This window comes from Amyelois transitella, chromosome 22 (assembly GCF_032362555.1).
Source record: "Amyelois transitella isolate CPQ chromosome 22, ilAmyTran1.1, whole genome shotgun sequence".
In the NCBI taxonomy this organism is placed as follows: domain Eukaryota; kingdom Metazoa; phylum Arthropoda; class Insecta; order Lepidoptera; family Pyralidae; genus Amyelois; species Amyelois transitella.
In genome coordinates this window covers 1,652,281-1,665,135 of record NC_083525.1, presented here as the reverse complement: position 1 = coordinate 1,665,135, position 12,855 = coordinate 1,652,281, and the positions used below count along the sequence as shown (strand labels likewise).

General features: G+C 37.7%; 1 protein-coding gene across 2 annotated transcripts in view; it reads right to left on the bottom strand.

Annotated features, from left to right (window-relative positions):
- The window catches only part of LOC106133201 (nucleoporin 88), a 131,177-nt gene that overhangs the window by 18,384 nt on the left and 99,938 nt on the right, over nt 1-12,855 (bottom strand). For both annotated transcript variants that reach the window (XM_060950538.1, XM_060950537.1), the window contains exon 3: nt 904-1,017. In XM_060950538.1, coding sequence (XP_060806521.1) covers nt 904-1,017 — 114 coding nt within the window. The remainder of the gene's footprint in view (nt 1-903; nt 1,018-12,855) is intronic.

The window sequence follows — 12,855 nt, the reverse complement described above, 5'->3', positions numbered from 1 at the left end:
TGCCCTGGCTGGGATTCGAACCCGGGATCCCCGGTGTCACAGACAAGCGCACTACCGCTGCGCCACAGAGGCCGTCAAAGATGGTGGTGTTGTTAGATTTTTATAAACTGAATTATGATAAATTATTTATATGAATGGATGGACATTCTTATGAACTAGGCCGTGTGGTTTCCAGAATTTCTAAACTCCATCTTTTTCAGTTCAATTCAAAATCTTTTGTACATATACAGTTACTGCTTATAAATAGGTACAATATGAACCCTGTAGGGCATGCAATTTTAAAATAATATGTAACGGCGAGCAGGTTTCTCGTGGATGTTATAAAGGCGATTAAAGAAATGAGTCCATTCACGGGCAGAATATCCGGCACCAATGTAAAAAGAATAGGACCACTCAATCTCTTTCTTAAAGATCTCGTAAAAGGTGACTAAGGGATAGGCTTAAAGAAACTTTTTTTTTAAGCGATGGTCTAGCAACCTTTCACTATTTGAATCTAAATTCCATCATTAAGCCTAACAGCTGAACGAGGCCTATAAGTAGTTTAAGACAATGGGCTTTGTCTACCTCAAAAACGTGAGACGTGGTTAAATGACAATGATGAGATAACATAAAAGAATGATGAACACAAGTTGCAATACTTAGTACATAGGTTCTGCTTATTTCTTAAGAAATCTCTTCCAGCATACCAGAGACAAGAGACAAAAAATGCTGCAGTGCAGTTTGTTACCGCTTCTTCTGCACTGACGCCTTGGAAGCGGCAGTAAACTTAGTCTTACGTAATTTATTTGACGTCAACCAATGTTGTTAAACCATACGTTTTGACAATTATTAAGCGATATGAAGTATCCTATAATGATGAATAAAAATTTTGAATTTTGAATTTTGAGACATAATATCAATTACCTGATAGTATTATCTGAAACCAACACCATTAGATGTGACAGTGAGGTGGGATGCCAGTGGACCCTTCGAACCTCGCCTTGGGAGTACAGGAAGCGCTCGTCGAGGGTGTGACTCCTGGAATAACAGAGAATAAAAAATAAACTAATAAATTATAAGGAATAATAACTGATTATACTCAATAGAGGAGAATCCGCTTTATATAAGTTTATTAGCGGCCCGCCACACATACATACATATAATCACGTCTTGCGGGGTTGACAGAGCCATCAGTCTTGAAAAGACTGAGAGGCCACGTTTAGCTGCTTGGCTTAATGAAAGAATTGAGATTCAAATAGTGACAGATTGCTAGTCCATCGCCTAAAAGCCTATCCCTTAGTCGCCTTTTACGCTATCCATGGGTATGAGACGGAGAAGTCCTATTTCTTTTTATTGGTGCCGGGAACCACACGGCACATACATATCACCCGTTGTACATAACAGCCTATAACACCCGCAGGCAATGTACGTTTTCAATGGTTTAAGAATTTTCATGATCGCTTCAGTATTTCCCAATATAAGGGAAAAATAATAACAAATTAATATGCTTTTTATGTGCGCTGCCTTTTTAATGACGGATTTCCCTTTACATTTTGGTTGACTGGAAGAAATCCCATTGGGGATAAGTCCGCCATTGTACCTATTCTTCTCAATCCAATAACTGTTTTGTAATTTGTTACACAAACTGTAAACAAACAAACAAGGCGTTATAAAAACTAAAAGAACAAACTAACATTTGAATTTCCTTTTATCCACTTACACTTAAACTTTTGAAAATCAATATGAAAAAATTACAAAACATCCTCATTCTTTGACAAATTCAATTAAAAATCCCACAACCGTTTACCTCACCGTTGCAAAACCGTAAAACCAACTTCTAAACGCACGATTAAACCAGCGTTGACCGGGACAACGAAAAAAAAAAGCCGGACAAAATGGCCGCCGTAATCAAATTATTAGCCCAGGGCCGGCGCAAGGGCCAGACCGCGAATCCTTCCCTGTATTTATCACACGGAATAATGAATGAAGCCTTTTTTCCTCCGATAATAGGGGTGGGCCTTAAACCACCTGACACAGGGTGCTTCCGGCCCTGAGACGCTAGGGTTACGAGGGGTTAAAAAAAAAGATAATTACTTGGGTATTGTTGGTAATAGATTTATAGTTCATGAATGTGGATTAGAGATGAATGATTTCAAATTGAAAAGACTATTTTAAAAATGAGAGTACGATTATTTATCATAGAATTTGTAGCGGGAGCGATGATTCGGCTCGACCGCCACCAAAGGGAAGATCTTCTGCCAGGCTAGGTGTCATGTCTGGGGAACGGCGGCTCCGACGATGTTGTGTCGGAGGTTGTATATATGCTCCAATCCGTGAAAACTTTGCTTGCGCGATTTAGGTTTTCCGAAAATAAATCTAATCTATTCTATAATTTATAGGTCAATTCTATCATAAAGCTGAACAGCTGAACGTGGCCCATCAGTCTTTCAAGACTGTTGGCTCCTACCCCGCAAGGGATATAGACGTAAATATAAATATATAATATGTATGTATGTAGTCTTTAACACTAACCTCCAACTCTAGCAAAAGAGTATTTAGAATACGCGTAAACCATACCAGCCTACACCGTAAGCGGCGGCGCCCGTGAGATTTCACATTTCAAATTACATTCCAACTCCAGTCGAGAAGGGATTCGACCGGTTCAATCCCTACTCGAATAAAACTCACTCCTACTAGCAAAAACTGTCCATCAATTAGTTGGTTATCGCGTCGCTCAAACAAGCCGTTTGGGTTACGATGTTGTTGCAAAAAAGAAGCATTTGACCGGATGAAGTGAAGAGATAAAATACGGAAAACAAACCTGAGACTACGCTATGCTTCGTGCAGTACAGCCAACAGCATTTCAAGTTACTAAGCCTATGACGCGGTAGCAGAGACGAAATTGCAATGAATTTGGGCAGGTTGATGTGCTGTTGGTTGTACATGAGAGTTTAACTGAGAACCATGCATAGGATAGGCTTACAAACTTGGGATTCTTTTTTAGGCAATTGGCTAGCAACCTGTCACTATTTGAATCTCAATTCTATCATTAAGCCAAATAGCTGAACGTGGCCATTCAGTCTTTTAATTCAGTTCTATTGGCTCTGTCTACCCCGCAAGGGATATAGACGTGACCATATGTATGTATGTGTGTATGAACCATGCAAATAATCACATCGTCTGACGATGAATCAATGGTAAAATGAAGATGAGATTCGGTTGGAAACACGCCGTAAGTGAAATTGATTTGAAGTTTGAGCGGAAGCCATTGTCAATGAAAATGTTTTTGAGAAGTTAGTTGCGCTCTTTTCCAGGACCATGATACTCATGACGGTAGCCCAGTTGCATCTTCACCTTTTGAAAATTAAGTTATCCTCCTTAAAGAGCTTACAAAAAATATATAAAAAAATTAGAAAAGGTACCTTTGACTCCCAATCGCGTCTTAATTCAGCTGCTACACTCCTAATGTCCCATTGTGTGAAAGAGATCTTCAAAATTGTGTGTATTAATCGGTTATGTTTTAAATATACATACGAGTACATTTCAAAATATAAGAATCCTAGGTTAAAAAACTAAACACATTAAACAGGAAAATGCATGCCAACATTTTAACTCCCGAACGCTCAAAATTCAGTTGTTACACTCAAAACTGTAAATAAATAAATATATACGGGACAAATTACCCAGATTCAGTTAGCCTCGAAGTAAGTTCGAGACTTATTATATTTTATAATAAATACTGATATAGATAAACATCCAAGACCCAGGCCAACCAGAAAAAGTTCTTTCTCATCATGCCCAGGCCGGGATTCGAACCCGGGACCTCCGGTGTCACAGACAAGCGTACTACCGCTGCGCCACAGAGGCCGTCAAAATGTCTAATTCGAATCCGTCGAATGTGAAGGTTAAATTACCGCTTGGATTATGTAGAAACTAATCATTCTTCAAATTAAAAAATGTCTTGAAATCTTTACTATACTAAACAAAAAATAAACTAACTATGAAACAAACATTAAACCAGATAATGCAGTTGCATTATCTGGTTTAATGTTTATTATTATTGGGAGTTAATTATTTAAGAGTTGAGTTTATTATTTAATGTTTATTATTATTGGGAGTTCCCAAGCGTTCAAAATTCAGCTGTTACACTCAAAACTGTAATACGTCCGAATGTGGAAGTTGTCTTCAATTATCGCGGTGTAACTGAATCGTGGACAACGCGATTAGTGCGAATTGGACGTTTGAGCGGTGGATGCCAGCTGGGAGGCCGCATGGCGCATGGCCATCGATTTTAGAGATGACCTTATTTGTGTAAATAGTGGATTTCCGTGAGGTTCCCGGCACTTATAAAAAAAAAATAGGATCACTCCATCTCTTTCCCATGGATGTTTGGAAAAGGCGACTAAGGGATAGGCTTATTCTATTAGGTAATGGGCTAGCAACCTGTGGCTATTTGAATCTCAATTCTATCATCAAGCTAAATAGCTGAACGTGTCTTATAAGTCTTTTCAAGACTGTTGGCTTTGTCTACCCCGCAAGGTATATAGACGTGACTATATGTATGTATGTATGTGGATTTCGGTTGGTAAACTTGTGATAAATTATAACTTATTAAAAGCCATCCAACTAAATGAGACTTTAGTCTTTTGTACTGGCTTTGTCTGCCTATTAACATAATAAAGACGTTAGTCATATATGTATGTACATATGTAGTTTTCGCTCGTCTGAGTAAAATTTATTTCATTTAATTGAAATTTCGCACAAATAAAAGTTCTAAGAAAATCATAAGTACCAGTTAAACTTGCGAACACAAAAACTATGTACGCGAGCAAAATCAAGAAAAAACCTACTGACTAATAAGTCAAAAACCACAACGTTAAGACGACGCACGAAAAACGAGCCAGCTTAAAGAGCAAACAATGAAATCGTCAAAAACACGGGCAGAAAGAGTTGACCCAACATTTGTCAAGTAACTAAAAATGAAAAATTAAAAAAAAAAACCGTCGCATATATAACATGAAATTACAAATGACGCCACATTAGAACAACGGAGTCTCCGGAACAAAAACCGATAAAAACTGGAAAACGTTCCGATTCGGTAAAAAATAAGAAGCAGACAAAGCGGCACAGGGTCGCCTCTATACGCGTCCAGTTTTTTTTTTACGAGCACATCCCTTTTGTCCATCCGGCCTCTTTTTTAAATAGATCGGCGGTCGCGAGTAAGACTCACGTCCGCGCTGAAATATTATTGTGGATTTTTCTGCTTGGCATTCATAAATATTTTCCCGAGCATCGCAACCCCCTCGGTGGATTTACTCGAATCGGTGTAGAATTATAAATTCGGTTAATAAAATATGATACGATAAAGCCGCTTTTTTACTCCGCGGCCCTCTATTATATTTTGTTTAATTTAAATATGAATAATTAAATTTAAAAAGGAAATCTCGGGGCTAATGAAAATTTTGTTTTGGAGATAATGAATTGAAAACACACAGTGTGTCGCCGGCTGTTATTCTTTTCTCGGAGTCCGTGCCGTGGTTTTTAAAAACGACGATTTTTAAACGTATTAATTATTATTATGAGATACCGGTGGCCATGTTTAGACCCCTCGGACTATCGTGGGTTCAACTCGTTTGAATTTTTCCATTTGTTTCTGGTACCCTTTCTAAATTACATTTTCATTACAATTTGAATTGTTTCAAAAAGGGACATAAAAAGGTTTCACAATATCTGTACAGAATAATAATATTCTAGTTTTTTGAACTTATCACTAACTACGTAAAGCCGTGGCGTTCCGTACAGTTTCGTCAATCATAAATGTGACGTAAATAATTAAAACATACATATGGTCACGTCTATATCCCCTGTGGGGTAGATAGAGCCAACAGTCTTGAAAAAACTAATCGGCCACGTTCAGCTATTTCGCTTAGTCATCCCATCGCCTAAAAAAAATCCCAAGTTTATAAGTTTGTTTGTAAATCATATGCCGTTGAAATTATTAATTTATTATTATTGTACCTCTATTGTATCAATGTTTTTTCTGTTTCATTCAAATCAGTAATAAGAAAATGAACGAAACCAATAATCCCTAATATAAAAATGGCCAATAAAACAATTCTAGCAACGATAAACTTGGGAAAACAAAATACCCAATAACAGGTTCGAGAAAATTGGAGCAAAACGAAACGTACACTGCAAGTATGTATTGAATTTTTATCGCCAATTGCAGGGCAAGAGCAAAAAGAGACTGTTCGGATATTGGACCAGCAAAAACTCCAAACACCTTTAATCAACAACAAACGACGAACCACGATCAAACGGTCGCTTTCAAAAAAAAAAACCGGAGTTATTAAACAAAAGCAACGCGTCGACCACAAGGGATTAAAATCGTAACGAACGCACAAAAATATTCAAATACAATACTAACAAATTGATACAAACACTCATTAGGAGCGGATCGCGGAAGGCGATTTCCCCGAGTGGGGTGCGGGTAGACGGTCCCGGCCGATCTCCTGCATTACAATTCACATCCAACGTACAAATATTATCTAAAATTCCTTCTCATTTATAATCCTTTTGTGTCCTCAGCGTGGTGTCCTCCGTCAAATCCCCCCCACCGGGCGGGGGCGGCTGTGGGGGTATTTTTATATTTTTAATCGCGTTGGGCATTATCCAAATGGACATTGGCGGTCGCGCCGACTGCCGTCTAGATGATAAATTCGCCTTTCGTTCGACACCCGGCACTGTTTTGTTTTGTCCCTCCTGTAACGTGGCTTCCTTTATTGGTATCTGAGTGGAGAGAAAAAAAAATGCGCGCACGTCATTAATTATAGTCGATTTGTCTGCGGCTGACTGGCGTGGATTCTTCTTCTTTCGACGATTAAAAATGGCTTGCCATTCGTGCCCTTTTCCCCGACTGTTTTTTTTTTTTCAGCTGGTCACAAATGATAATTGATTGTGGCAATTCGCGATCGTTTGATGCAGAACCGAAGGACGCTGAATGGCGTTATTCTTCGGTGATCGATGTCATTGTTAGACGTAATTAAGGTAGGGTTTTTGTGAAAGAAACTCTGTAATGGTTGACGGAGCTTCTCCGATGACAGTCCGGGTGCGCCCTAATTTGTTATGGGAAATTTATTGGTTTCAAACTTTTGATTAAAAAAAAAACAAGCAGCCATTTATTTATTGGCTTGGAATGACTAGACAAACCCATATTACGTAAGATGTCTTTGAAATTATTGGTCACATAAATATAAATTATGATTTTATTTTATGTTGCAGAAGAATCCAATATGTGAAATGGACATTCACGTTTTCGACAACAAAGAATTGTCATTATTATTTTGAGGAGATCCCAAATTACATTTACGACTATTATTTTACTTAGTAGAAATTTTTAAGGCGATCAAATAGTTAAAACATTGAAAATATTCATTTTTCACAAGAAAAGTGTGTCAGCCATAGCAGCTGATACATTGACCGTAGTAAAAACGGCGCTGTCAGCGCGGTCGGACAACTAGACGTGCGCCCACATAAATTTGTAGCGGGCGCCGAAGTTTCGCACCATTAATTCTTGCACCAGTCCACTGCACTTCGGAAAAACTGCTTATAGAGGCAAGTTTATACGATAATATTACATCTAAAAAGAGCGGGAAATTTTTCTCAATAATTTTACTTAGCTTAAAATTATGTAGTTCATGAGCTGTTTTGGTAGTAAAATTGCCTGTCACACATTTGAGAATTTAAATTCCATGATAGTCATCTAGATAAACGTTGCCTTCGTGAGTGACTATTAGTTTTGTATGCAATTTAAAAAAAAAACAACACTAATAATTTATTTAAGGCTTAACCGTAACACTATCACCTTTTGACACTTTCATTCGATTTATTGTTGTCTGTGGCGCAGTTTCAAATTGCTTGTCTCCGAATCGCAAGGTCCCTGATTTTATCCCGAACGGGTCAAGATGGACAGTTAGTTTTTTCTAATGATTATTTTATGAATGCTTACTATGTTCTCCCGGACTATGAAAAAAAGGACACTAGAAGAAAAAAATTAATTATTATCCTCAGGGTTTTTACGTAATTACTTCGAATAAACAATTATTATATTCTTTTCTTGGGAGTAACGTTTGTGTCCTTTCTGAGTAGGATAAGTGTAGAAGATTACCCAAAAATCTGTGCCTTCAATAACTAGCCTCGCATAAATTAACCTTAACGCAAAAAATTGCTTTTCTATATGCAAAGCAGTCTCTGCCCACTGCCCCGTTATAATGGGATCATCTATACTTTGAATTTTCTATAATGTATTAGGGTATTTTTATGTTTTATTGGTCCACAGGATTCCGTTTCCATTAAACTTTTTCGAATTTTATCTTTTGGAAGATATTGCTCTTGTTTCTGCGGCTTTGAATGGATCTCTCGTAATGTTCGATGATTTAGGGTTATTGATTTTACTTGGAATGTTTTTATGGGACCGCTTAAAATTTGAGATTTTTTGAGGTATTTGCATTTTGTTTTATGGCATTATTTCTGATATTTTATTTCCCCATGTTTTTCTAATAATAAAAAGAATAAGAAGCCTAATATGTGCTAGTTCTGTATTAATGCCCGCGCTTATTGTAAAAGATAATCAAGAAACTGACTTCTTATCTTAGAATTTTTCTTTCAAGCGGTGAGTTTTCTATCCGTTGCTGGTTTGCGTGGTCAAAATTTGTGTCAAGTGGCTCTGTCTTCTCCGTAAAGAAGTAATATGCGTGCATGATGGGCTGTGTCGTTAGGACGGATTTGTGTCTATTGGCTTAGCGTACTCCATAAAGACGTAACGTGCGTCGTTGGCGTAAGCGTCAAAAACAAAATGACACCATCATTGACCATACCTGTTGCCACGATAAAAAAGATCGCCGAAAACCCGCCGATTCAGCCGCGGCGCCGCGCATATTTGCGGATATCCGCGGAGTTTACAATCCGGCCGAAAAGTGCGGAGTTAGCGAATACTGTGTCGATGGCACGTGAGGAATTGGCGGACGGTTTGTCGGTCAACTGGTTTTGATACTATCGTATTTTGAGTTTTTATGTCCTTCAACCACCATGGACAAACATTGGGCATATTTCAGAGGCGCTAAAGACACATCTCAGAAGTGTTTAAGTTTTTGAAGTTATTTAGTTTTTGAACCTCGTTTTGGTAAAATTTTTGTAATATATAATAGAGACAATTGAACAAATAGTTGCGCAGTTGGTAGCGTGGATTGAAATTGAAAAAGACGAAATCTTGAAAAGAGATTTTGCTTGAATCGATAATTAGATTAAGGAAAAAGAGGATGTGCAAACGAAGAGCGCATGAAACGGCAGATCGACTCTTCTGGCTTTGGGTCAAAATCATAGTGTTATGAAAATCGCGGTTTTCTAGGAACTGAAAATTACTAAAATTTTAATACCAAAACTATTTAATTTAAATATTTTTGTCAATAAGACTTTGTTCCCAGTATTTTACTATGTCTAAGTCGCTTCTACAGTCTTTGCTCTTAATTTTACGCATTCCTTCAGTTCTGCCAATATGCTTCGGGGCCTCGTATCCGCTTTGCGACATCTATCTTACCATTTTGTCCGGTCTGCAGCGTTCTCAGTTGTAAGACTATTAAATAAATATATACGGGACAAATTACACTGATTGAGTTAGCCGCGAAGTAAGTTCGAGACTTGTGTTACGAGATACTAACTCAACGGTACTATATTTTATAATAAATACTTATATAGATAAACATCCAAGACCCAGGTCAATCAGAAAAAGTTATTTTCTCATCATGCCCTGGCCGGGATTCGAACCCGGGACCTCCGGTGTCACAGACAAGCGCACTACCGCTGCGCCACAGAGGCCGCACTATTGGCACGCATATCATCTTTATATGCGTCGCTGCTACAATCTTTATCATTCAAAGCCATTAAGTCAGGCACCAAAGGATTTCTCAATGGAAAATTACGAGTATCAAACCAGCTTGGTCCCACCCCGGCATTATCGTGTCGAAACAACGATCACTTCGGGCGTTCGCAGGCCAACGCTTCGCATTTTTTCCTTTCCACATTTTTCGTGCCGTTCCTTTTTGCCGGCGACCGCGGCGTGGTCGGAACTGTTTAATGATTTGAAAAACGTGTTCTATCAGCCAGTACGCGGATACAAACGAAAAAAGGCCACCAGCGGAGGGTTCAGCAAATATAGACCGAACGGTGTCAATTTTTAACACTCTGCGAACATCGGTCGAATCAATTTTCACCTTTATATCTTTAGGGTTAAAGTCTAACGTTTCAAACGCTGAAGCGCAGATCTCATCGGCAATTTATTATATTTTGTCCGTTTGGAATTTACGATTATTTGCGTTGGACAATGGATGGTCGGCGATTGGACGTTTTTTTTTCTAACGCCAATAAATGTTATTATGTATGGGCCGCGAACAGAAATTTGATTGCAGCCGTTGATCACGCAAGGTTTGTATAGGACTGATAACATTTATTACGGGGTAATTCTGCCAATTTATTCGGACTGATGAGCCAAATTTTTAGGTCATATTGGGGATTTCAGCGAGCTTAGTGTATTGTTGAAAAGGTAAAGCCTAGACGAATGTATCTTGATAGAATACATTATCAGCCATCTTCAAACTATAAGGCGCCTGACCTATATGTAAGATCCTAAACCTTGACCGCTTTTTCGCGGCTTGAGGGCGGTAGTTTTGGCGGAAGATCTGGTCAAGAGCACCCTGATCGAATGAGTTTGAATAAAAGCTCGACGAATGTAGATTGAGATTATATTTGTTATTCACCTATGTTACATACATACGTATAATTACGTCTACATCCTTTCCGGGGTAGATAGAGCCAAATAGTCTTGAAAAGATTAAAAGGCGACGTTTATGATGGAATTGAGATGCAAATAGTGATAGGTTGCAAGCTCATCTCCTACAAGAGGAATCCCAGGTATATATATATCCAGAGTATATATCTAAGTATTGAACTAAACTGCCTATTACCCCCAAAACAACACGTCAATTTGATACAAAGACAAAGATAAGAGTACAACCAAATTCAGAAACTTTATAGATTACTCGTGTTAATAAGCATGTAAGTAACTGAAAATATTAATACAAAAGCTGAATTTAAGAGCTTCCAATAACGCAGAATGTAAATACATGACGATTTACGATATATTTGCTGTCCGTTTATAAAAAAAAAACCGGGCATAACAAGGGGTCACCGATCGAGTTGTTTTAATTAAAAAACCAAATATAATATACGGTTGTTTTGTATGCGGCTGAAGTCGTCTATAATATTTTGTGCCGTTACTACAGGTACTCGAATGTATATTTTGGATGAAAATATTTTGCTTTATTTTTTAGTTGGTCTTTCATTCCAATTCTAAAAATTGGAATGAGAGCCAAAAACCTAACATTTTTTTCTTAATTACAAATAACCCAGAGAATTTGAACCCACAGTATTTAATAAGGTAAAATAAAAAATATAGAAGACGAAAGGTAAGACCACTAGATTACAAAGGCCTAAAGTTGCTAGACAAGATGCCTCTAAAATTCTTAATTTCATCACAATATGATGACTTTGAATATAATATGGCAAATGAAACACTAAAGAAATCTAATCCAATAAAAAATCTCAAAGAAATCTTAGAGATTTACAATCGAGTAACCGTAGTTGCGCCGTCGCTAGATAAAATTAGGGGGGAGTTTGACTAGTGAAATAGAATTATTAATTTATTCCTATTTTTGTGCGTGACGTTTAATATGCATGCGCCCGAAGCTCTTGGGGGCGATGTCTGTCTGTGTCCTCGACTGGTTATAAATTGTTATTATGTCCATTGGGATTTGGTAAAGAAAATGCATTCGCCAAAGGATATTATATAATTATTTACAAATAACGTTTTTTATTAAAAATCTAGTTCGTTAGTATTTCATTTTTATGCTTTCATAGCTAATTATTCTACAGTTGACAATACTATCTCAACATATACGCTTCATTTGGGAATTTCTGCGGTAGCGAAGCCCCGGGCAAATGCGAATTATTGGACACATTCTGGAAAATTATAAGGTTGATTTTGATGTTTCCAGAAAAAACAACATGATGAAAAACAAAACACTGATTTACTTTTGTCGTTGAATAAAATACGTTCCTTAAAGATTCCGCCATCAATTTGACCAATACAGTCCGTTCCAATTTAGATGCGATCCAAATTGAATTAGTTATGTGTTGTGATTGGACCGTTGCCGTTGATTAGTGTGCCTTGATTGGAGGCGTTGGCTCGTGAGCCGGGTGTTCATTCGAAGTATTAACACCTGGTGGGTCTGAGAGGTGTTGGAAGATAGAATGTCTTGATGCTAGATCACACATAGATGATATACTTAGGCAGAAGTGTGACTTAGAACACTCATAGTTGATATAGATAGATACCTTGATACTATAGATGATACAAGTGTTAAAACATCGGATTGATTACATTCTATTAAAAGAATAAGTAAGTAAATGCTTTATTGTTGAGCACATTACAAATATAAAACAGCAGTACAGTACAAAGGTGGGTTTATCCCTAAGTGGGATCTCTTGCAGCCTACCTGACATGTCAAGAGCTAATTTAACTAATCCTAACCTAACACACCATTGATTATGGTCTGCTTTTTGGATATTAAAAAAGATGAATTTGCGTTCTAATTAAGAATTGGGCTTGCTATCTACCCTTTGGGTGGCTGAGGTAAAACTACAGTAGTTTAGTGTTAAACCAGAAGCTTCGTTAGATATTGGAAGTAAAGGATCCGAAATTCTGAAGCGTTATTGCTAAGTACGTAACTGAGAATTTGGTTCAAAGGCAGGACTGGATGTGGA